This window comes from Ictalurus punctatus, chromosome 19, assembly GCF_001660625.3.
Source record: "Ictalurus punctatus breed USDA103 chromosome 19, Coco_2.0, whole genome shotgun sequence".
NCBI classification, from domain to species: domain Eukaryota; kingdom Metazoa; phylum Chordata; class Actinopteri; order Siluriformes; family Ictaluridae; genus Ictalurus; species Ictalurus punctatus.
The window spans coordinates 14,073,769-14,100,624 of record NC_030434.2 but is presented as its reverse complement, the minus strand read 5'-3'; the positions used below and the strand labels follow the sequence as shown (position 1 = coordinate 14,100,624).

General features: G+C 39.9%; 1 protein-coding gene across 4 annotated transcripts; it reads left to right on the top strand.

The window, feature by feature from the left end:
* The first annotated feature begins 695 nt into the window (after positions 1-695).
* Positions 696-26,068, top strand: kdm5a (lysine (K)-specific demethylase 5A). 4 transcript variants are annotated; one of them, XM_017494213.3, is made up of 27 exons: positions 696-1,266; positions 4,713-4,790; positions 7,194-7,316; positions 8,526-8,696; positions 9,720-9,920; positions 11,650-11,728; positions 11,880-11,971; positions 12,098-12,256; positions 12,468-12,587; positions 12,713-12,871; positions 13,073-13,254; positions 13,649-13,811; positions 13,926-14,045; positions 14,409-14,603; positions 15,822-16,003; positions 16,212-16,336; positions 16,413-16,563; positions 17,384-17,498; positions 18,534-18,889; positions 19,255-19,393; positions 19,539-19,718; positions 19,803-20,525; positions 20,824-20,952; positions 21,191-21,335; positions 22,004-22,221; positions 22,575-23,012; positions 25,006-26,068. In XM_017494213.3, exons 1-27 carry the CDS (start codon positions 1,120-1,122, stop codon positions 25,237-25,239), a joined length of 5,124 nt encoding a protein of 1,707 aa, XP_017349702.1. In that variant the 5' UTR covers positions 696-1,119; the 3' UTR covers positions 25,240-26,068. The 4 variants fall into 4 exon arrangements, with proteins under 4 accessions (XP_017349702.1, XP_017349701.1, XP_053544496.1 ...); XM_017494212.3 differs by having other exon boundaries at positions 17,381-17,498; XM_053688521.1 differs by lacking the exons at positions 696-1,266; positions 4,713-4,790 and adding an exon at positions 6,691-6,785 and having other exon boundaries at positions 17,381-17,498.
* The last annotated feature ends 788 nt before the right edge of the window (positions 26,069-26,856 follow it).

Genomic DNA, 26,856 nt, shown 5'->3' with positions numbered 1-26,856 from the left:
AGCACACACAGGTGCATCGTTTAGTAAAAGGTCCTTGATTGTACGTCTGTAAGAAACATCTGTAAATAACTATTTGTAACGCAACTGGCGTTTCCTGACGCTGTGGGCGGGGATTTCCCGGAAGCCTTTGCAAGCAAGACTTTAGCAACTGTAATCTGTTCAATTATAGAAATAAAAAAAAATTATGGCTAATTTGGCTATTTTCTCTTCCATACGTACTTATGAGTGAATACGGGGCAGTTAAACGTGTGTGATACACATTTCTAGAAATGGAAATGATTGGTGAAATTCACTTCCGGCACCAATGTGACGTAGTCAGTTCTCTGTAGCATCAACAGCGTCAGTTAGCTTACCTGGCTAACCAAACCGCTCAGGACAAAGCGCATTGTGTGTTACGTCACGAAGGCAATAAATAAAAAAATAAACCTGTTTACTATAAAATGTGTTTTCTGTTTGTAAATAAACAGCATTTGGTTGTCCGTGTAAATAACCGTGGTCACTTTCTGCCAACCTTTCGAAGCTTGAGACAAGTGTTTTGCCTCATTTTTTCCAACCCGTACTCCGATACGTCCCGCCTCATACATTAGTATTGGCTATTAGCAGCTGCAGTTATGCGTTGTGATTGGACAGTAGCTTATCCCCAGACACGGTCAACCAATCAGAGGCATTTGATTGTAGGAGGTGGGATTTGCCCTAAAGAGGGTAGGAAAAACTAACTCGGGAGTGGTGTACTGTAGGGTTTGTGTTCAATTCGACCTACTGTTTTTGTAACGGCAAAAGGTTAGACCCTGACTATACTTCATGGAATTTAATCCAAGGGGGTTGTTTTCGGGAAAAACTACGCATTAGTCTGTTGGTATTTCGGATATACTATTCGTATGTGGTACAAAATGGGCGAAACGGGATTGTTTTCACGTCGTTTGTACTTGTACTCGTAGGCCACAATCATGGCGATGAAAACATGAACAGAAGCAGTTCCGGTGTCTCAGTTGTGTCTTTTTAAATTTTGCGACCCGATCATGCATGCAATACTGACGCAATGGACAGTATGTTTACTGTACTTATAAGTGTGTGAAGATCGCGTTGTTGTGAAGTGAGAATCGAAGCTTAACCTGCATCATGGCTGTGTATACGGAGTTCTTGCCTCCTCCTGAGTGCCCGGTGTTTGAGCCGAGCTGGGAGGATTTCTCTGATCCACTCGGCTTCATCAGCAAGATCAGACCTATCGCAGAGAAAAGCGGCATCTGCAAGATCAGACCACCTCAGGTACACCACATCTTCAGCTTTACGCTTTTTGTTTGTACTGTTGTTGATTCATGCAGAGTGAAGGAAGAACCACTGGGAACAGTTTTAAACGTGTGTGCTTTTTAAATGTGTGGAAGACCGTGCTGAGGACATCATGTCCACACGCATAAACACACAAACACAGCTTTTTTTTCACAAACAGAAATATAATTGTCTTGGAACCAAAATCATTTATGTGTACACATAAAAAACTGGTAAAAGGAGAAAGATGATAAACAGTAGAACAGAAACATTTCTACAAATCCTTTGTGATTTAAGACAAAAGACTACGGATGATAGGTTTATTATTAAAACAAATAAATACATCATTAGATATTGCAATCACTCTTTGTTAATTGATCGTATTTGTGCAAGTATTTTTATATTGGAAATCTTACTGGAGTAAAATTGGTTTGACGTTGGACGTTCGATATTCGCGGATATGCGGAAATTAAGGGACCGTCTCTAAAGTTACATACGACATTGTTAAACACGTTTGTAACTTGAATAGCATTTGAAGGGAATAACTTACAGTCACAAAACGAACTGGAAAGTGTTCATCTAGATGTCAGGTATGAGACACACCTTTTAGATTTTTGATATTTATCAAAATAAGCTATTAAATCATATGTAAATTTTATATATATATATATATATATATATATATATATATATATATATATATATATATTGTGACTGTAAGTCATTCCCTTCAAATGCTACTGAGCTTTAAATAATGGTATATTTTGTGTATGGGCCCATTCTGCAGTGAAATTCATGTCTAATTTGCATATGATTTAATATCTTATTTTGATAAATATCAAAAATCTAAAAGGTGTGCATAAATTGGCATATTTATGGCAAAACACAAATCCAGTCTTTGGATGATGTTAGAATTAAAATATTTATATTACTTTGAATACACTCTCGCAAGGGCGTATCCATGGTATGGACATTGGGGGTCGAAGCCCCCCCCCCAACATCCAAAGTTTGATACTGAAAATTCGCATATTTAGAACATAGTTTCAGGATTACAGTTACCGTTTGAATTCACTTGATTTCTGAGTGATAGAAGCTCCCACAGCATGGGGAAATTGTAGGCTGTGGATGTCCTGTGAGCAGATGTATTCTCTGCTCCATAACCTACTATGAAACCTACCACACCAAGTAGAGGCGAGCTAAAATGTGTGTAGGCAAACCACACATGCTAACATTTCAAGACGCAATCACGACTTTTAAACAAACTCAGAAAGGATGGCTACCTATGAAACTAAATTCAACACTATACATGTTGTAAATACAATTTCCCCATTTGCTTCCAAACAATGCTGTGCTGCCTGCTTGTGACGAGGTACCATTATTTTCCCAGAAGAGCAATGACTGACTTATATGATCATTTTAATTTGATGAACTGAATATTCTGTTTGTGTAACTGGTGTCAGGGTACTGAAGTTTTCTTAAATCTAAAGACAAACTGCCATAACTAGTTCTGAATGGATAACTACAATATGGCCACATCTCAGACGTTAGTTCCATATCTCTCATTGCCAAGCTAGCACATCTCAGCATTATGCTGAGCCTTATATTTGTAAAATCACTTAGTTGTCCTTAGGCCACATGTCGTGTAAAGGAATGAAATGCTGTGCAACTTTCCTCACTTTCACTCGCATTTATAACAATCTGTCACAACGTGAGGGTTCACAACGAGCTCGGCGGGAGGATATGCAAGTGAATGTAATGTTAATGGTCAAAAACTGGAACTGACGTTAGCCTGGCCCACTTCGTGGGTGTGCAAATATCAAAAATTAATTGACGTTCTTAAGAACAAACCAAGCCATGATATGATGCCTTCTATGCTAAGCTAAGGTTACCTACTATTTAGGTATCTAGTTACTTACTGTCTGAAAAAAGCTTGTATGTTCTGCTGCACTTTTCTATGCTTTGCTGCTGTCTCCATTTGTTACAGACTGAGCTGCGAAAGTATATCAACGAACTTGTGTTGAGTATGGGCGCAACCAAGTGTACAATTAGAGAGGGGGCACACACCTGTTTTCCTTAACAAATGGAAATATATTAAAAAGGAATAGACATAAATAAATAGAATAGATGAAGAAAAGACAGATCCGTTGACAGGGTTCTTTAAATGGGGACATATAGAAAATATTTTGTACTGTATATTGCGGGGAAAGATTGGTATTTCCTCAACATTGGGGGGGACACGACCCCCCCCCAAAGAATGCGTGGCTATGCCCAAGCACTCTCGAGAAACTTATTCAGCGGTTTATAAAGGAAATTGGCATGTGTATCATAATGACGTGTGAAGATCAGACTTTCATAGATCCCTGTTCTTTAAAGCGCACCTATTATGGTTTTGAAACGTGCCTAATTTTGTTTTAAAGCTCTAATACAATAGATTTACATTCATCCAAGGTCAAGAAACACTTTAACGTGCTCATAATTTAAATTGCAGCATTACCCCCACCCACCCCCCGTGTCACAAATGACTCGTGTGATCCCCTCTAAAGGATTCATTCTAAACTCTTCCTTTCAGAGAACATATTCTGCTCTTATTGGTCAGATGTCCCAGTCTGTTGTGATTGGTCCACCGCTGTCAGTGAGTTTAAAAAAGGAAATGCCCACTACCATAACAAGTTTCAGCTCTGTCTGTGAGCAGCCAGTTGAAGACCAGAGTGTGTTTTTTTTTTTTCTTTTTCTTTTTCTTTTTGTTACAAACCTACATAGGTTAGTACAGGAAGTAAAGTCTGGAATCACTAATGACTCATTGTGCCGAGTGTTTGTAGCTTAAAGTTTCAGATAATGCAGTGGCGAGTTTACAAAAACAGTGAAATAAACATTTTTCTATTGGGTTTTGATAGTTTTGTTAATGCTGGTTAGGAGATGTTGTTATAGATGTTATATAAATATTGACTGGTATTGTTACTGTCTATGCATTAAATCCATATTGGAGATATACTGTACATGCAGCATGATTTCTGATTCGTAGACTATAAGAAAGCATAAAGGTACCATCCATCTACTATGTTAAGCCTTTTCAGCTTGCAAATGCATTGACTTTTAATGATAATCCTGTACATTTCTATGAAAGTATGGTGTAGTTATATCCAAAAACTTTCAATCATGGTCCTATCATCTACTTTGAAGTAGATTTCAAAGCACACAACACTTCAGCGCACTGGAGTGGTTCAGTAAAAAGCGTTTAGAAAAAAAAAATTCTATGAGTCCCAGCTCGTTATTCTTACGGCATATTATACGGTAAGTACTGTGAATTATTCACTAACTGGTGTTAAATGGGATAAACATAAACATTGAGTAAAACTGGACAGAATGCAGGATGTTGTATTCATGGAACGTTCAGTACTCTGTTCATTTTATAGTTAAATTTGTTCATTGTGGTTTTGCTGGTGTAGGACTGGCAGCCTCCTTTTGCTTGTGATGTGCGCAACTTTCGCTTCACACCACGAGTCCAGCGGCTCAACGAGCTTGAGGTAAGGTTTCCCTTCAGCATGTTTAACAACACTGTCATTGTTCTGCTCGGTCTGTCGGTTGTTCGGTGCACAGTGCACGCTTCCCCCAGGCTTGCACGTTGTTTACGGCCCCTGAATGTACAAATTATCTGGCAGGGTGTATAATGGAAGAAGTACAGCTGATTGCAAAATGTTTGCATACACTGAGGAGGAGAAAAAAACGAGAATAAAAACGGAGTGTAATTTATAGCTGCAAGCCATGCGTATTTGGTTTGTTTGCTTCTCACAATTGCAGCACACCGAGCTGCAATTTCACCAGCAAGCGCAAAGCATCAAAGCGACATGTGGCATGTGAGTTGAGTTTTTCTCAACTTTACGCAAATTAGGTATGCTGCTGTAAAATTACAAATCAAAATGATTAGCTCGAACGATTCCTCAAACCAATCTTACGGCACGTGTGCTGCATGTTTTCATTTCCCCTCTCACGACTTTAATTCCTAAGTGAAATTAGTTCCTATTTACTGCTTGACTAAAAAAATAGAAGAAAAGTGGAATATTGGCTGTGATCTCATCATGTCCTGTCATGTACAACCTCCCATTAAATGTGTATAGAGAAATGAAAAATTCAAATAAAGCTTAGAAAGAAGTAGCAGAGGTTGGTGGTGTCTCTGGAGAGTGTTCCTGCCAGTACAGTTAGCTTGTGCTGCTAATCTGCTAATGACTAATGCAAAGCCTGGCATGTAATGTATAAATAACCCATTTGATGCCATAATTTAGATGCAAAGAGTAAAGTGTAGGGTATTCAAAAACATTTGGCAGGCACTGTATGTACAGTCATGTGAAAAAATAAGTGTTGACTTTTTTGACATATTTGGACAAGCAAACATTTGATCATCTTTGACACAGTGCCTATTAATGAGGTTGATACACTTGAACAAAACCACTTGGGAAAATTAGATTTTTCAATCATTTAGTCAACAGAAATATCAATAGATATGATATTCTTCTCTGGAAAAAGTAAGTACACACTTGGCCTCAGAAGCTGGTATTGCCCCCTTTAGCAGAAATAACTATTTGTAGGCGTTCTGCATAACCACCAGTCTCTGACGTCAGTTTGTTGGAACTTTTGTCCACTCTTCCATGCAATATTCTTTCAGGTGCAAGATGCTTGAGGGTTTTCTTGCATGTACTGCTCATTTCAAACCCCCAACCCCCCCCAAAACAGTTAATTGGGATTCAAATCAAATTTCTTCTTTTTGAGCCATTCCTTGGTGTATTTGCTAGTGTGCTTAGGATCATTAACCTGTTGAAAGTTCCACTTTCGGTTCAACTTTGGGACAGATGGCCTCAGATAATCTTCAAGCACTCTTTGGTACGATGCAGAGTTCATAATTGAATCAATGAATGCAGGTTGTCCAGTCCCTGAGGCAGCGAAGCAACCCCAATCCATAACATTTCCACCACCGTGCTTCACAGTTGGTATGAGGTGCTTCTCCTGAAAAGCTGTCTTTGGTCTGTACCAAACATATCTGCTGTTACTGTGGCCAAACAACTCTATCTTTGATTCGTCTGTCCATAGCACATTATTCCAAAAGGCCTGGTCGTTGCCTGTATACTCATTAGCAAACTGTAGTCTTGTAAAGTCTTTTTGCCTGGTATGCATCCCATGCAGGTCAAATCTCTTTCTGATTGTAGATGCAAGCACTTTGATACCAACAGTTGCAAGACTTACTAGCAGATCCTGTGATGGTATTTTGGTGTTCTTGAACTGAATTTGCTGGGAAGGCCAGTCCTGGACTAATTGGTAGTTTTTTGAAATCTGTGCCACTTGTAGATGATTTTCCATACAGTGGAATGATGTATTTCAAATAATTTTGAGATCTTTTTAAACCTCTTACCAGACTCCTAGGCATCCACAACCTTTTTTTTGAAGGCCCTACAGAACTATTTAGATCTCGGCATGATGACACCACACATCTCAGTAGCAGAGGAAACACCAGACACTAGCTATGTGAGGTGTGTAAATAAGACAGGTTCCACCTGCAATCCCTAAGCAGGTTCTGATCACTGGCACCCAATGTTGAACACCTGATGCTAAATTTTTGGATTTGAAGATGTGATAAATATAGGGCTGTACTTACTTTTTCCATGTGCGTGATTTTTTTTGGTAATTTAAATTGTGAAAATTACTACAAAATGTCAATTTTATGTGTCATTTGATAGTGTATCAACTTTATTAATATGCACTGTTTCAAAGAGGAACAAATGTTTGCTTGTCCAGATATGTCTGAGTATTGAAACTAACCTGGCGTGAATTATTTCAAGGATCTGTATAGAAGCATGTTCTATCTTTTAGGCTCAAAGGGTTCTCACTGTGATTGAGGTGCCAATATGTATGTTTTCATCATTTGCCTTTACTTTCAGGCCCTCACCAGAGTAAAACTCAACTTCTTGGATCAAATTGCAAAGTTTTGGGAACTGCAGGGCTCCAAACTACGCTTTCCACATGTGGAGAGAAAAATCCTGGACTTGTATCTTCTCAGCAAGGCAAGGATTTCTCACTGCCATCAATCATTATTGGTTTTCTAACAAATATGAAACGTGTAACAGATAAAGCATGATGGATTGTAGCACGGTCGTACATACCTTGTTTCTTTACAGCTACAAAATGCAAGAGCAGTTTGCAATCATAGTATCCGTTGCCTGAGTATCAATGTTTCACAAAAAGCTGTAATAATTTATTCAACTTGTAGCATGTATGCTTGGTGGTTTGGGAAAGGTGTCAGATGTCACTGTCACTGAATTCTGGCAAACAGACGAAGAAAAAAAAATCCGGTTTTGTCCAAAATTAAATTTTTCTGCCTATAACATACTTTAAGGCCTCAGCTTATGATATTAAACCATAAACATGTTACACTATAATGATTTTGAAAAAAAATTTTATTTAGTTTTAAACCTTGCCTTACTTTCTACAAAGCTCATGAAAGTCTGTTTTATACCTAGCAGATGGTACACAATTTTCAAAATCTCAGAATAGCTCTATCGTCAAAATCCCTTTTTCATACAAAACCAATGCGAAAGCTGTCTTTCATGTCTGTTTGCACTATTTTGTATGGAAACCAGAATGAATGAGATTTGGGCAGTCAAACCCTCCAGGATTTTGAGATTGCAGAAATGAACGTAAAATCAAGGAAACAATGCAATATTCGGAGGAGCATTTTCTGCGGATTTGGACCAAAATGTGCCATGTGACCTTATCAAAACGTGCATTCAGCCAAAGCCCTCTTCAGTTCATGTCCGTCAAACATGAGTACAGCCAAAAGGACTCATTTACTGACGAACATCACTGTGAAAGACCATGCACAACAATTTTGTGCAATTGCAATTTCGTCAATTCAAGTAGTTTTGAAAAAAGCCACAGCAAAATCAAGCATTTATGGCTGCAACAATCACAGAAAAACTCTTGGAAATCCTGTATGGAATGGGCAGTAAGCATTGTCTGTTCTGCAAAGAGAACAGGAGGCATAATTTAGAGAAACGTAGCTGTTTTTATATTGTGCGCTGCCAAGTGTCCTGTCACATTTGTCCTTATTTTTGCTGTTCCTAACAACTAATTAGGGTATGACATACAAAATAAGTTCTTATAGAAGCATAATTATTGTGGTTACATTTTATTTCTGATTCTTGATTGTTTTGATTATTACTTTTACGATTGTCCCTCAGAGCTGTGTTATAAACCTTTTTTCCCCCCTGTAGATCGTGTCTTCTGAGGGAGGTTTTGAAGCCGTCTGTAAGGAGAAGCGCTGGTCCAAGATAGCCACTCGCATGGGTTTCCCAGCCGGGAAGGGCACCGGTTCTCTGCTGCGCTCTCACTACGAGAGAATCCTCTACCCATATGAGCTGTTCCAGTCTGGAGCTTCACTCTCCGTGAGATATACCTGACACGCCGATACGCCTTACTGACAAATTCCCGTGGCAATGCTAATGATGTTTTTTCTAACAGGGATGGTAATAAAATGTATTAATGCCACTGTAACTGTAATGAAAGAACAAAATTTTTTTTTACAAAACACCAAACTTGTCTAAAAAGTGGCAGACATTAACCAACATGAAGGAATAATAACAAATAAATATACACATTTGCATTTTGTGCAGTACTTTTGTTTGTGTTTTGCAGTATATATTGATCTAAATTTTAAAGAAATTGTAGGACAGTAAAGACCTTTTATTTATTACCATTTTGTTATTGTTTTCTTCATTAGGGCATAGACTAAGTAAATACTAATGACAAATTGGTAGCTATACAAAAAGTTATCTATAAAAATCTATGATGATGATGATGATAAATGTTATTTATAAGGCGGCTGTCTAACACCCAAAGCGCGTGATGCAGTTGAAGTTGTTACAAAAAAACAAAGCAAAAGTTGGGTAAGGGGAAAAAAATAGATAATGTTTACATCCTATTTTGAACTTACAGGTATAGAAGACTTTATGCTCAACTAAACAAATGAATGGAAGGAATGATGTAAGACCATCACATGCGGTTCCATATTTGACCTTTTTTTTTCCTCTTATATATATATATATATATATGGCATTCTGAATGAGTCTGGTGGATTCATAGTGTCCTTAGTAACAAACTGTAGCAAACATTCACTGCATATATGCATTTTGGGTGACTGGAAAAGTCTCTGTTGAATGAATGGATCAGCTGTTAATAAATATGCACGTTTCATTTATTGCACAAGAAAACATTATTATGCTTTTTATGAATTTTTAAGTGCTTAAACAGTTAGATTTTGAAAGCATATGAGATTGTAATATACTAGTTCATTATTTCCCTGTTTGTATCTGTTGTTAAGAGACACTAGTAAGCATCTACAGACATGTTATATGCATATTACTAAGAGCTAGTAAGCATTTTGACACATCAGCACTCTTGTGTTTCAGGGCATCCACCGGCTGTGTCAGGAGGGAGACGAAGCTGAAGAGGTGGATGAAGGAATAGAGCGTGGCTGTGAGGAGGATGAGGAGGATGAAGAAGAGAAACCTAAAGAGAAGGAAGGCAAGGAGCGAGACAGTCTGAGTGACAAGTTGCAGAAGAAGGAGCACACTCTTCCTGAGAGACGTTCACGACGTCTGAAGTCTGAGGTTAGTAGGGGAAGAGTCTTGTTTTACAGGGCATGTGATCTTGAGTGATGTTGAGCTGTGGCATGCACACAGCCACCGCCTTATGCTCACTGCTGTAATTTTTGTTTCGCTTGACACGTTGACTTAAATATGATGTAGAATTGTGATGATATGATGTATGGCAAAAATAGTATTGCAATATTTGAAAAGATTTTCATGCTGCACAATGTTTAATGTTGTATAACGGCAAGGCCAATTCAGTTGTCTTGCTGTAGACTGAAGATATTTGGGTTTGAGATCAAAAGATGACTATGAGAAGAGAGTTTAGAATTTCAGCTTTTATTTCCTGCTAATTATATGTAGATGTGTTAAAGAACATAGAACATAGCAAATTCTGTATCAGACCACCCAAATTAATTTTGTTGGGTTACAAAGCTATTTCAAAGGCTGTGGGACTCCAGAGAACCACAGTGAGTGCCATTATCTCTAAATGGAAAAACTCGGCTCAGTGAACCTTCCCAGAAGTCGCCGGCATTCCATAATTCCTCCAAGAGCACAGCAACAGCTTATCTAGGAAGTCACTAAAGAACCGAGGACAACATCAAAGGAACTGAAGGCCTCTCTTGAATCAATAAAGGTCACTGTTCATGACTCCACTATCAGAAAGACACTGGGCAAAAATGGCATCCATGGAAGTGTGGTGAGGTGAAAACCACCACTAACCCAGAAGAACATTAAGGTCCGTCTGAATTTTGCCAAAACACACCTTGATGATCTTCAAACCTTTTGGGAGAATGTTACATTACATTACATTTACAATTATTCATTTAGCAGACGCTTTTATCCAAGCGACTGAGGAAATACAAACAAAGGGGGATGTTCTGTGGACTGATGAGTCGAAAGTGGAACTGTATGGAAGACAGGGGTCCCGTTACATCTGGCGTAAACTAAACACAGAATTCCACAAAAAGAACATCATACCTATGGTGAAGTGTGATGATGTGGGGATGCTTTACTGCTTCAGGGCCTGGGCAACTTTCTATAATTGAGGGAAACATGAATCCTGCTCTCTACCAGAAAATCCCAAAGGAGAATGTCCGGTCTTCAGTCCGTAAGTTGAAACTCAAGCGACTGAATTATGCAGCAAGACAATGATCCAAAGCATAGGAGTAAGTCATAGTCCTAGAAGTAAGTGAAAGACTAATCTCCAGTTATCGGACGTGTCTAATAACAGTTATTGGTGCTAACGGTGGCGTAACCAGATTTGAAGTTTTAAGGGGGCATTTAGTTTTAGGTCTTTTTTTTGTTTGTTTCAATAATAATAATAATAATAATAATAATAATAATAATAAAACATGTAAAGTGTATTTAGTCAGGTTGCCTTTGTTTTATTTTGTATTTCGTTTGAGGATCTAAAACTATTTAAAATGAGATATACACAAACACCGAAGAAATCAGGTCAGAAATCAAGAAACCAGCAAATACTTTTTCACAGCACTGTACAATGTCAATCAAATGACCTCTTCCTCTGAAAAATAGTTCTGGTTCTTTTGTGTCTGTATTGAGTGTCAAAAACAAAAAGGCTCTTTAACAGTAGAAAGAATTATGACTTGTAAGGCAACCATTACCATCCCAGAATTCCCAGCACACAGTGTAGGAGAGCATGCTTGTCATTCTAGCCCAATACTACACTTTGCTGGTTTGTCTGAGCACCAGCTTTCAATCAGACCTTGTCTGCTCTTCATTTCAGAGAGAGAACAAAGAGCCCAAAGGCCTGCAGATCTTTAGCAGCAGTCCTAAGGTGGTGGATTTTGAGATCGTTCCAGCCGGTAAGATTTACACACATTCACATTATTTAGAGACTGAATGAATGTGAGTGAGCTTGTGATTTCTGGAAAATAGAGTTTAGAGTTTCAAACCTTGCACAGAAGCATCCACGGTTTCAGAATTGTGTTTTACGTCTGGGTTTCTGTGATATAGATGATGCTTTCATAAAGAAGCAGAAGCACCTGAAGGCTCAAGCGTTTGCTATTAAGATGCGTCCACGCAGGGAGACACTGGAGGTTAATTTTGTGAGTATGAAGTGTTTGGTTTTGATCGCATTTTAGCTTGAAGCATTTTAATTACTTCCTTTGAGACTTGGTGTTATGTTTAAACTAATAAACTATGTTTATAAATAACATTTTATTATCTTATAGATTGACCTGTACATGTGTATGGCATGTGGGCGGGGTGACGAGGAGGACCGCCTCCTGTTGTGTGATGGCTGTGATGACAGCTACCACACCTTTTGCCTTATCCCACCCCTTCAGGATGTGCCCAAGGGTGACTGGCGTTGTCCCAAGTGTGTGGCAGAGGTACGCAAAGCTTTGATTCTCTTTACAGCTTTATTTTGAGCTGATGTTATGAACTATGATCTTCCTGCATCCACAGGTTTTTTTTAAATTATTTTTTAAAATAAATGTATGCTAGCTTGTCCTAGCTGTTGAGCCTGGTGTCTTATGGTGATTGTGATTAAACCGGTTAACTGAGTGTGTTGGGTGATGGTCCTCATCTCTTATCCCTCAGGAGTGCAGCAAGCCCCGGGAGGCATTTGGGTTTGAGCAGGCCGTGCGTGAATACACACTCCAAAGCTTTGGAGAGATGGCAGACCATTTTAAATCCGACTACTTCAACATGCCAGTTCATGTAAGACCAACACAGTCAGTGCCTAGTCATGACACATTGCTAACACATTAACCACTTTTTATTATTTACATACTTAGATAGTTACTTACCTTACTGTTCACATGTTTGAACTGCAATCTTCACAGATGGTCCCTACAGAGCTGGTGGAGAAAGAGTTCTGGAGGCTGGTAAGCAGCATAGAGGAGAATGTGATAGTTGAGTACGGAGCAGATATCAGCTCCAAAGATGTAGGGAGTGGCTTTCCTGTCCGAGACGGAAAAAGAAGACTGTTGGGGGATGAGGAGGTTAGCTTGAGTTCACGTTTTCATGATGATGATGATGTAAGATCTTGTTATTCCCTACCTACACTGACATGCACAGTGTTACATTTGATGTCTGGTAAGAATTACCAGTAGGTCTATGTCTTTGTAGCTATGCATATGAGCTCATTTTCAGGCAGATATAGTGACGTCACAACATCTCTTCAATGACACTCTCTTCCACAGGATTACACCAACTCAGGCTGGAACCTGAACAACATGCCAGTGCTGGAGCAGTCCGTGCTTGCCCACATTAATGCAGACATCTCGGGGATGAAGGTACCCTGGCTTTACGTAGGCATGTGCTTCTCTTCCTTCTGTTGGCACATCGAGGACCACTGGAGTTACTCCATCAACTATCTGCACTGGTAAGATGGTCAACAAGACAGCATGTAGAGGTAGAAGTTTGCTATAGTATAACAGTGTGGTTTATAACTAGAGATGTGAAAGTGCTGCTTTCTACAGCATTGTTGCATTCTTAAATCTGATTGAAAATATACATAATTTAAAAAAACTGATTATCTATGCATCAGTGAAGAATCATTTCAGAGAGAATTGATTTTCCTTGGATACATCTAGAAGGAACTGAAATCATTGCTAATGCTGAATTGAAAGAAATAATGTTGATGAAACACATTTTATATCTGCATCTGTAAAACGCTCACTCCACTCTGTAGTCAAAGTTTTTTTTTATTGGTGTCATGCTGGTGTCTTGATGAAATGTTGAGAAAAAAAAAAGTTTCTTGGTGTTATGTGGATCAGGGGAGAGCCTAAGACCTGGTACGGAGTCCCGGCTCATGCGGCAGAGCAGCTGGAGGCGGTGATGAAGAAACTAGCACCAGAGCTTTTCGACTCTCAGCCTGATCTACTGCACCAACTGGTCACCATCATGAACCCCAACGTTCTAATAGAGCATGGCGTTCCAGTGGGTCAAAACACTTACTCTACATGCACACCGACAAGTTCAGGATTTTGTTTTGATTTTGGGATAGGTTATTTTTACAGAGACCTTTACAGATTTTTTTTCCCCCCTCCACAGGTGTATCGGACTAATCAGTGCGCTGGAGAGTTTGTGGTGACCTTCCCGAGAGCCTATCACAGCGGCTTCAACCAGGGCTACAACTTTGCTGAAGCTGTCAACTTCTGCACTGCAGACTGGGTAACACTGGATAACCCTCTTATAACTCTCGAACATGGGCTCGAAGAGTACCACAAATCGTACTTAGCCTTTAGCAGTGTGCTTAGTGTTGCTTCAGGTATATTGAAAAACAAATATAAAATGCTATTACACAAATACTATCTTAACCAAACCAAATGGCACCCCTGCATGTATTACTTAGTTCCTTTAACATAACGACACTGAGTCTTCTCATAGACTTTTACACGAGTATGTGTCAGTGTTGTTTCATTCAGTTTAATCATCAGTCGATAGACAACACTGTTGTAGCCAAAAAATTTTCAACGTTAGTTATGTTCATTATTCCTCCATTTTCTTAATGTTGCTTGCCTGTGCACTGTGAAGCTACCCATGGGCCGTCAGTGTGTTGCGCATTACCGGCGACTGCAGCGTCACTGCGTGTTCTCCCACGAGGAGCTGCTGTGTAAGATGGCTGCAGACCCTGAGAGCCTGGACGTGGAGCTGGCAGCAGCCGTGTGCCGAGAACTGACCGAGGTGATAGATGAGGAGAGCAGACTCCGACAGGCTGTGCAGGACATGGTGAGACACCACTTTCAGTGCACGTTTCTACATTTGCATTTACATTTATGGCAGATCCCCTTATCCAGAGTGAATTATATTCATCTCATTTATACAGCTTGAGGGTTAAGGGCCTTGCTCAAGGGCCCAACAGTGGCAGCTTGGTGGTGCTGGGGTTTGACCTGATGACCTTCTGATTACTAGTCCATACATAAGGAATAAAACGTGAAAAATAATCCACACTGGCGTGGTTTGATACAGCCGAATGTAAAACAGTGCTACTATTACCACCCCAAAGTTGATTATTTTCAAATAACATGGCCTGGACTGTTTTATTCCTCTTACACCACAGTACTTTACCAATTATTATCATTTTTAATTATTAATGAACACCACATCATACTTTTAACCAGGTTACAGTTCTGTTTAATGTTGTGGAACATTTGAAAAATAGGTTAGTTCCTTTGATCACCTATATTATAGCAGCTATAAACAGCCTCACCAGCCTCTCTCTTGAAGTTAATAAGATAAAAACACTGGAGACGCTTTCCATATATGATCTATAAATGTCTCCTTATGGAAAGCTTCATTATATCAAGGATTAAAAATTTTGTTAAATAACATGTTTTAATCCTTTTTATTATTAACCTTAGTTTCACCAGTTTATTTATCTTTACTGAAGCAAGACTGATGTATGCTCTGCCTGTTCAGATCTATGATCATATACTATTATTTTGTATTGTTATACTGAAGTGTTATTTTCTTATGAATGTAGATAAACTATTTTATATCAAGATGCAAAAAAAAAAGAAGAAAAACACTGTTAAGACTAAGAAGGGCTCAGAAAAGAGCCAGTTGACCGTATTTAAATAATTTAAATCAGCTGTGGATCAGGTGGCAGAGCAGGTTGTCCACTAATCGTAGGGTAGGCAGTTTGATTCCCGGCCCACATGACTCCACATACCAAAGTGTCCTTGGGCAAGACGCTGAACCCCAAGGTGCTCCTGATGGCAAGCTAGCACCTTGCATGGCAGCTTTGCTACCACTGGTGTGTGTGTGTGTGTGTGTGTGTGTGTGTGTGTGTGTGTGTGTGTGTGTGTGTGAATGAGAACCAGTGTAGAAGCACTTTGTAGAACCACTGGGGTTAAATAAATAAATAAATAAATAAAATAAACACTATATAAGTGCGGACCATTTATTTCGGTAAACTGTATTGTATTTTCCACTCTCTGCTTGCAGGGGTTGCAGTCCTCTGAACAGGAAGTGTTCGAGCTGCTTCCAGATGATGAGCGGCAGTGTTACAGGTGTAAAACCACCTGTTTCTTGTCTGCTCTGACGTGCTCGTGCAGTCCAGATCGCCTTGTCTGTTTGCACCATGTTGCGGAGCTCTGCAACTGTCCTCTTACAAACAAATGCCTCAGGTCAGCAGACACACTATCACGCACACAAGAATCTACAGCTCAGATCATTATGCATGTGTTTTTGTTAAACACATTTTATAGACCTAAATAGCTGGTGTCATGCAGCTATGTGAAGCTGGTGTATCATCTCCACACTAGATAATGAATGGGTCTTAATGCCTATTTATGCAGTGAAAACATATATTGTATAAATTTGTGTGTGTTATAGGTACCGGTACGACGTGGAGGAGTTCCCTGCCATGTTGTATGGGGTAAAGTCACGCGCCCAGTCCTATGACACCTGGGCCAAAAGAGTCAGCGAGGCACTGTCAGCTGATCAAAAGAACAAGAAAGGTCATTATCTCAATTATCACATATACACACACTACATGTGCGCACACTGACACTAACACACTCACCTCTCCTCTAGATCTGATTGAGCTGAAGGTGTTGCTGGAGGACGCAGAGGACAGGAAGTACCCTGAGAACAATCTGTTCCGTAAGCTGAGAGAGATGGTGAAGGAGGCGGAGACCTGCTCTTCTGTAGCCCAGCTTCTGCTCAATCACAAACAGAGACACAAGTAAATTAACTCACTTTTCTTCAGGCTATGAATTCATAGGAGACAAAGGAGGGGTCCTAATAATAACAACAACAGCATACAGTAGTATTAGTAGTTTTAATTATATTATTTGCAATTTTTATATTTTCCAAACTTATTTATTCATTATTTTTATATAATTCTTGTTTTAATTAAATGATTTTTGTTCTATTTTTTATTTATTTATTTTTTTTAAACAGTTAATTAAACTATGTATTACATACATACTGCTGATATAAATTAATGTCATGGACCCATATATAGACAGGTGATTAAATTAAAGGAAAAAGTGGGTTAGTAAAGTGTTGGGTCACCAGAACAGCTCCAGTGAACCTCTCCACAGATATTACAAGTCTCTGTAAGTGTGCTGAAGGGATGAACACCATTCCTCCAAAACATATTCTCGTTTTTTGATGATGATGATGATGGTGGTGCAGAGTGCTTACAAGTTGCTCCAAAAAAGGTGATCATTTGGGTTGGTGACTGTGAAGGTGACAGCATATGATTTACATAATTTTTACATTTTTTTTTTAAAACTATGCAGTGAATCCTCGTGTCTTGTGGATAGGGACGAGGTCATCACAGGCTAAAGGTGATCAGTTAGAAGAACTTTGTATTGATGTGCAGTGTATTGTGCAGGTTGCAGGCGGTGGGGGGGCGAGTGCAACCAAACCATGCCAGCATAATCCAGCATCAAAGAGTCACAGATGTTTCCTTTAATTTGTCACTTTTGTCTGGATGAAAATGTTCTTGAACTGGATTGGTTAACAAACTGATGGATTGGTTTCTGTGGGTTAAGAAGGGAGCGCACCGAGATCAGTCGTACTCGCACCAAGCTGACTGTGGAGGAACTGAAGGCGTTTGTGGAGCAGCTGTTCCGTCTGCCATGTATCATCAGCCAGGCACGGCAGGTCAAAGTAAGACACCAACCTCAGTCTCAGACACTCATCTTCTCGCCTTACAGCCAAAGTATATCTGAATGTGAGTCTATGTAAGTCTAATACAACCTTATCATCTGGAGAAGTCATTGACGCCTGCCCTAGTTTGTCTCTCTCGGCCGTGTAGCACTGCTGCTGGTAGTTATGTTGTTTGTGAGGGATCAGATTTCGATAAGAAATTAAGTCTAGTTTAATAATACATTTCATCGCGTTAATTCTGTTTAAAATGGTTTCTATAGTTTTCTTTAAACAGACTTCCTGCATTCTCTATGAATACTTAACCACTGGACAGTGTACATTCCCAAAGGATATGTTCTGAGACAATCTCTATAAATTCACATATGAACATGCAGGGATTTCCTAGGTGAAGCCATGTTGAAAGGGAGCTGGTAGGAAATAAAAAAGAAGTGAGAGTAGAAAGAGTGTGCATTAAGGACCCTGATCAGAAAATCTTAAATGGATTCGCTTCAGTTGTCATGTCGGAATCAAAGCTCTGAGCCTTGTACTTTGTTCGGAAATAGCTGTTCGTCTACAAATGACTTAACAGGGCAGAGTGTCATTTTTAGAGCGCTCTGATGTCTTCAAGGTGCTTTGCAAGTACTGTGAAGACATAGCAAGTCATTCAGTCTGAAACGACATAGGCCTGGTAAATATAACATATGCTTTTTTTCAGGAAAAGGGGCAGAGCTAGAAAAATGTGAACAGCAGAAAAACAGGAAGACCTAATGAGATCTGTTGCATGGCAATCATCTGAATCGTAATTTCATTAATGTTCAATCTTGAATGATATGAAAGGTAAAAATAGTTTTTGAAACTGAAACAGAAGAATAATGGTTTCACACGCCTCCTTAAGTCTGCTCATGAAGACTCCTTGAATTAACTAAGCAGCAGTGTGGGGACTGCACTTAGACACAGAATCAACCTCATGTTGACTTTTATAAAACAGTTTTATTCTTCAGTCATGATTCAACTTGTCAGTCTTATCCCTCACCGTTTCCTCCTTCTTTCTCTCAGGAGCTGCTGGAGAACGTGGAGGATTTCCACGAGCGCTCTCAGCTGGCCCTGGCAGATGAGACCCCGGACTCAGCTAAGCTTCAGGTTCTGGTGGAGCTGGGCTCGGGGCTTGACGTGGAACTACCAGAGCTGGCACGATTGAAGCAGGAGCTGCAGCAGGCACGCTGGCTAGATGAGGTGCGTCTCACCCTGCACGAGCCACAGCGCGTCACGCTCGAGCTCATGAAGCGCCTCATCGATTCAGGCGTGGGTCTGGCCCCGCACCATGCTGTGGAAAAAGCCATGGCTGAGCTTCAGGAAATCCTCACTGTGTCTGAGCGCTGGGAGGACAAGGCACGTGCATGCCTGCATGCCAGGTAATGACCAAAACAGACCTAAACACTCGTGTTTTTTTTGTTTTTTTGTTTTTTTTTTATAATCTATGTAAAGCTTGTTCTTGAGTTCGAGATTAGGAAGGCTTAAAGCCGGTTCAAAAGTTTTTAAACTTGTTTTTATGCAATAGTGGATAGCGGGTCAAACCTAAACATCTGAATCAGTTCATGTGCCAATTGTTCAGCTGTTTTGTCTTGTTTAAAATGCTTCCTCTGCATACTTTAGCACCTTTCTTACCGTAGCATCTTTTCTTTAATATATTTGTTAAGCATGTCAACTTCTTCATGTTTTGTCATTATAAAAAGTAAAAACTATTTGCGGAAATGAGCTGTGTTAAATCCCGCCGTAGACCTCGCCATAGTATGGTCACCCTCGAAAGCATCGTTGTAGAGGCCAAAAACATCCCTGCCTATCTGCCTAACGTTCTGGCTCTCCGGGAAGCTCTCCACAAAGCCAAAGAGTGGACAGCAAGAGTCGAGGCCATCCAGGTACATTGGAATCTCTAAATACGCTGGACGTTTTACATTCGGTTACTTCATTGGTAGAAAAGTACTTGTTAAATTTGATTAATATATCGAGAAAGATTTGGCTGTGTAGAACTGATGAGCTGTATTTTTCTTTTTATTGCAACAGAATGGCACCAGTTATGCATACCTGGATCAGCTGGAGGCTCTGTTAGCGAGGGGCCGCTCCATTCCTGTGCGTCTGGACGCTCTACCACAAGTGGAGTCCCAGGTGGCTTCAGCACGAGCTTGGAGAGAGAGGACAGCGCGCACCTTTCTTAAGAAAAACTCTACCTACACGCTGCTACAGGTGAGGGACCGCGTTCATCAAAGGCGGAGAAAGTAGAATATTTGGTTTTGTAAACTTGTCTCATTTTGAGGGTTTGCCTCTCAGGTTCTGAGTCCCCGGGCTGACATTGGTGTGTACGGCAGCAGCAGAAGCAAGCGCAGACGAGCGAAAGAGCTGCTAGAGAAAGAGCGTGGTGCGGAGCCAGAGAGCCTGAGTGACCTGGATGAGGCTGCAGATGAGGAACGCTCACCCTCTGCTGTTGTGGCTGCCTTTAAGGCTCAGGAGCAGCAGGAGGCAGAAGCTATGCACTCGCTGCGGGCTGCCAACTTGGCCAAGATGAGCATGGCCGAGCGCATCGATGAGGTCCGCTTCTGCCTGTGCCGCAAGACAGCTGGAGGTGTAATGCTACAGTGTGAGCTGTGCAAAGACTGGTTCCATGGCGCCTGTGTGCCCTTGCCCAAAGCAGGCACGCAGAAGAAGCTAACAACAGGCAGCAGCTGGCAGAGTGCTAGCAAAGAGTCAAAGTTTCTGTGCCCCTTATGCCAGCGTTCAAGGCGACCCCGACTCGAGACCATCCTATCGTTATTAGTCTCCCTGCAGAAGCTTCCTGTGCGGCTGCCTGAGGGCGAGGCGCTGCAGTGTTTGACGGAGCGTGCCATGGGCTGGCAGGACCGGGCGCGGCAAGCCCTGGCCACTGACGAACTCTCCTCTGCTCTGGCCAAGCTGTCTGTGCTCAGCCAGCGCATGGTGGAGCTCGCAGCCCGCGAGAAGACTGAGAAGATCATCAACGCCGAGCTGCAGAAAGCTGCTGCCAATCCAGACCTACAGGCAAGTCTGTGGCCTTAAAACCACTTTATCTAATATTATCATCACTAACATTTAACACATGCCTCTGGATCTATTCTTGGGGTCTTAAAACTTTGCCAATTTTAGGCATAACCTTAACTTTACTACTGTGTGGCATGCAAAAGATGTTCGGTTTACTGCGCTGAACTTTTTTTCAGTTTTTTTCCCTCTCCTGAAGAAAAGAACTTCACTGTACTGTAATGTGTATATGACAAATAAAGGCTTCTTCTTCTTCTTCTTCTTCTTCTTCTTCTTTTTCTTTTTCTTCTCTTCCTCTCAGGGACACATTCAGACGTTCCAGCAGGCTGGATTTAACAGGACCACCTCACCACGGCCATTTGTAGACTACGACGATGAGGAGACAGACTCAGATGAGGACATCCGTGAGACTTATGGCTATGAAATGAAGGTATCTTTAAGAAAGTGCAGAGGATACACAATATTTTCACAGTTTCTGCTATTAAAAAAAAATTCTTATATATTTCAAATGTATATTTATATTTACATGTATGTTTGACCCCTATATGAGAGCATTCATTTTGGGAAAAATCCATTGTTTTGCATAATTACATGTTTTAATGTTTTATCCCTTAAACGCTAAATACAGTGTCGTTCAGTATTATTTTAATATCCGTCTCTGTCTCCAGGACCCGGGTGAGGTAAAGCCCTACTTGTTCTGTGATGAGGAGATCCCTGTGAAGTCAGAAGAGGTAGTCAGTCACATGTGGCCAGCCACACCCTCGTTCTGTGCTGAACATGCCTACTCCTCTGCCTCCAAGTCCTGCCCCCAGAGTAAGTATCCTTACAGGCAGTTTGTATCTGACAAATCTGTAAACTTTTCTAAATGCAATAAACGTTTAGTGTGACACTTGCTTTGTACTAAAATTATACAATACAATTCTAACTATATAATTCTAACTACTCGTGTGTTCGGCACTGATATCTGTATGCAAAGCATGTGTCAAGGAAGAAAACAAAGCCAATTCTGCTTCTCTGTTTTAATCTGGTTTGCTGAAAGGCAAATATGCATTCATACCTCTTTATCCTATACAGTTTCCCTACTGTATGAGTACATATTTCTTCGCTGTCCTCTCACTGTTTAACTACCCATGCTCATTTTCAGCACTGGTCCCAAAGCCAAAACTTATTTCTAGACAAATGTTATTTCTAGATTTGTCCTTGTGGTGTATCTGACCCAAAATTCCATACATACACTTTGCTATGCAAATACAGGTTGCACAGTTCTTGTCCTCTTTGTAGATTATGATTATGGAAAACTGGACATGTGCGATCTGGATGCATCTTTATGGAGTTTATACTCCTCAACATGTAAGAGAAGCACAGCACTATTTACGGACTCGGTCAGTCTAGTTGATGTGGAAACAGTTTCAGAGTAGCCTACACGTATCCTTTGAGTCAGTTTAGCAGAAGATCATCTAGTTCCTGTATCCCTCTCCCAGATCCAACCACTCCACGGAAACAGCCCAGGAAGACGCCCCTGGTGCCACGCAGTTTGGAGCCTCCTGTGCTGGAGCTGTCCCCGGCTGCCAAGGCCCAGCTGGAGATACTGATGATGGAGGGAGACCTGCTGGAAGTCTCTCTGGATGAAACTCAACACATCTGGAGAATCCTGCAGGCCACGCACCCACCCTCAGAGGAGCGCTTCCTGCAGTTGGAGGTGAGTGTCACAGGAAGCTAGCTAATGCACTGGCAAGTTTTAAAAGTTATCCTACATCCTCTAGGTACCTTGAGCTCCTTGAAAAGCATTTGTACCCTGAAAGGTACAGTTTAGAACATTTTGTCTAAAAGTCCTCTTGAGCTGTAGGATCATAGAGTAGATGTGTTGAATCTAATCGAGGTACATGGGTTTAGCTATAGGATTATGGTGGTTGTCCCTCTTTGTTTGCATCTTGTTAAACTCGCATACTTTACTCGTGTACTTTAAGCATATTTTTCTTGTTTTAACTTTTTTCCTCTAAATGTCTTCTCTGTCCCCCACCCCCTTTACTTCATTCATACTTTCTTCCTCAGTCGGAGTACACTCTTCTGGAGAAGCCAATGAAGCTAAAGGTAAAGGAAATGGAGAAGAAGAGAAAGAGGAAACTGGAAAGAGCCGAGCAGCAGTTACTCTTGGCCTCGTCAGGCGTGGAAGGCCGGCCTAAATGCAAAGACATAAAGAGGGTACTCGAGGTTGGTGGCAAGCCCAAAAAGAAGAAGCTCAAGCTCAGCCCGGAGAAGTCACGTGAGCTGAAGCAACTGGCCAAGCGGCTCGCCAAGGAGGAGAAGGAGAGGAAGAGGAAAGAGAAAGCTGCGGCCAAAGCCGAGTTCGCCAAGGAGGGTCTGGAGAAGAAGAAGGAGAAGAAGATCTTGGACATCCCCTCTAAGTATGACTGGTCAGGTGCAGAGGACTCCAACGACGAGAATGCTGTCTGTGCAGCGAAGAACTGCCAGAGACCATGCAAGGATAAGGTTAGTGAGAGATTTCAGGTTCACCTGATAATGATAATAATGAAGGCAGGCGTCAAGCAGTCAGTCATGTAGGAATTGTAATAATAATGAAATTATTGTTTGGGGATTTTGTTCAGAGCTATGTATCTCCTTAGACTCAGAAATGAGTCATTTCAATGGAAATGGACACACAATCTGAACATCTTTAACTGTTGAGAAGATAAATAGATGTAATGTTTAAAAAAAAAAATGTAAAATATCAGTGGGAATATACTTCAAATATGTTTTTCTCTTATGAATTCATAGGGTGCCAATAATTGTTGTACACCTATATTTAACAAAGTTTTTTTGTTTGTTTGTTTTTGTTTTGTTTTTTTTGATAAACCTGTGTTGTGTTTGCAATTGTTTGATATCTATGAGGGCAGAGTATTTTAGTGATTTTTTTTTTTAACAAAAGATCAAACGGTTAAACAATAAAAAACGTTTTTCACAGCCTTCTTTGCTCATATTTACCAAGAGTGCTGATATTAGTGGAGGCCATTGTATACAGTTAAATGACACTGCACTCCTGACTGCCTTTAACTGTCAAGGCTGCTGCCATTTTGTTGTTGTTGTTGTTGTTGTTGTAGTTGTTTTGGTTTATAAAAACAAATTACAAGTCCAAATAAGACAGGAACAGTTTTTAGAATCCAGAGGCACATAAATACTCTACTTCTGGACTCATGTCAATGAGTCACAGCTCATAGCTTCAATAACAGGCTGGCCATTTTTCCTTCCTATAATGCCCCCTGGTGGAAGCTCATGAGTGTTTAGGTCTGTTCAAATTACATGTACACTTTCTTGCTGACATGTATCAGGATACAGACAAGAATAATGTGTAATAAAAAGTGTAATATGAACTGAAACCGCTCAGTTATTTTTTAGATTAAATATTTCAAACTGTACTGTGCTATACTGAAACTATACTTTTAATCTTTTTCAAATGAAAAGCTGTCATAGCAGTAAGCATCAGGTTAATAAAGAGCCCATTTGAAAAACTGCTCAGAAAGCGTGCTGTGGATTATCAAGGACTCTAACAGAAACTAATGAATGAAACACCATGAAGCTGTTAGAGGAAAATAAAAATGATAGGGTGGTGTGATAGGGCTGGATGAAAATAGCATGTCCTGGTGTGTTTTATTCCTCTTAAACCACAGTAGTTTGCCAAGGATTACAGTTTTTCATTAATTAAAGAAAGACACATCATACTTTTAAATTGTTTATTGTTATATATAATGTTGTAGAATGTCTTCAAGACAAGTTAGTTTTTCTTAGCACTTACTTTAAAGCAGCTGTAAACAGTTGTTCTCTCACCAGCCTCAATTTGATCTCTTTCTCCAAGGCAAAAAAAAAAAAATTTTATTCTGTTACAGAGAATCCACAAAGCCCTCCATCATAAACACATGCCTGTTGCAGAAAACGTAGTTACAGCTGTACCTCTGACTGTAACTGGAGACTCCTTCCAAAAATACTGTTGTTGCTATAGAAGCAATAACATATTCTAATAACAGGTGCATTAATATAAATGTGCAGCTGGAACTACTGTCAAAGTTGCCGTTATAGAAAATCATCTTCTGACCAATCTGAATCAAGAATTGAACAGCACTGTGGTACAAGTAAGGAAGAACACACAACAGTTTGTGCTGTTCTAGGAAGATAGGACTTCACCCTATCAATGATGATCTGTTTTTATTTGTTAAATAATGGCACATTATTTTAAAAAAATAAAAAATCTGAATTATTAGCAGTAGATTATATGGAGCATCCCCCCGTAGATGGCTCTGTAAATGAGCTGTTGCTATAGAAACAATAATGTATTACAAAGCTCAATTAATATAAAAATTCTGTAACTGCTGTTAAAGCCGTTTTGTTGTACAAAATTCTTCCACACCTTTTAAAAATTCAGCCGTACTGTGGTATAAAAAGTTAATGTCCCCTATTTTCTAATATTATCATTTCTGTCCTTTCCTCTCAGGTGGACTGGGTTCAGTGTGATGGTGGATGTGATGAGTGGTTCCATCAGGTATGTGTAGGTGTGTCATGCGAGATGGCGGAGAACGAAGACTACATCTGCTCAGCTTGCCAGCGTAAGGCTGGCGGAGTGATTGGAGTCAAAGTGGGCGTAGAGACTGTGGTAATGACGTCAGCCATGTGTACCACACAGACTCTCTCCCCCCTGTACCAAGCAGAGGTTCAGGACGGCAGCTAACACACCACACGCACCACACATACACACACCCCAAGTACACCCTACAACTGCTGTTGCACCTTCTTTGTGTACTTGGAAAGCAGAATGCAGAGTGATGCTCTCTGTATTTTGAGCTGACCATGATTTTGGACAATTCAAAAGTTGCAATCTATAAACGAGAAGGACAAGGATATCACATGAATAAAAGCAACCGGTCTGCTTTTTTTCCCCAGGTGGATCCATTTAAGGATTCTGTGCATGGGCTATACAATAAATGTGGAGATTTTAGAGGGGTATGACCGGATATGGTGTGCTGGACATTTGCATTGTTCCACCAGACATGAGTCTTTACTGGGTTTATTTTTTTTTGGCAGACAATTGGGCTCAGTTCTAAGTTTAAGACTACTGTGTCTCCTCTCATCTCTCTCACATTGGCTCTAGTTTGTCTCAGCTGGACCGGACTGCATTTGCACAGCTCTGTTTTAACCTGCTTAAATCAATTGTCATACAATACAAGAAGTATCCCACAATCCATTGCTGGTTTGCTCGAGACATCCCGTCACAGCCTGTAGGAGGATTATTATGCTATTTGGTTGATACACCTGCCGCATAAACGAGTTACCACGCAAATATGTAGGACTAGTTTAAAATGGATGTATGTAGGTGAAATATTTATGATGTAAATATATTTTAAAGAATTAATGAGTCAATGTGGATGTTTTTGTCGCTCAACTTTATTAAAATGGTTCCTAGTGAAACAAATCCAGGCCATTATTGTTGTTGTTTTTTGTGTGTGCATTTCTTTGTGTAAGCAAACGTTTAAAAATACATGTTTTTAGAGTCTTGTGAATCATTGTATGGGTGTATTTTTGTTTGATTTTTAAGATTTTCTTTTAAAATCAAACGTATTATACCAAAAAGTTTAGTTCAGAGATCAATAATAATAGTAAATATATATATTTTTTAATTGTAATTTCATTGCTCTGTATAACAGTAGTGACTACAATAATAATTATAAACAGTAAAAGTAAAAACAGAGCTAAAGAATCTAACTAGGCAGATAAAAATGCAACAAATAACAGCAGTGACAGAAACAAGAAAATCTATAATGTACAATAATAATAAAATAGCCATTTTTTAAATCAGTGAAAATATACTGTATATTTGTGAAAATTACACAAAATTTCCAGAGAAACACCATGTTCCTGACAGAAGTCCTTCATCAGCTGTATTTGCAATGTCCTCTTTCTCTGAAAACACCTGATTTTTACTACAGCCACTATTATTATGGAATTACACTGCAGTTACTTCCTGGATTCTTATATATACATACAGTAGCAAGAAAAAGTATGTGAACCTTTTGGAATTTCATGGTTTTCTGAATAAATTTGTCATAAAATGTGATCTGATCTTCATCTAAGTCAAGGGTATTGACAAATATAATGTGTTCAAAATAATAACACAAAACAAATTCTGATCCCTCATGTCTTTATTGAGAACAACCAAAAAAACCTCATAGTGCTTGTGGAAAAAGTATGTGAACCCTTGAGTTAATGACCAAAAAAGCTAATTGGAGTCAGGTTTTAGCACACCTGGAGTCTCGTTAAGAAAATGAGTTTGGAGGTGTGGACTACAGCT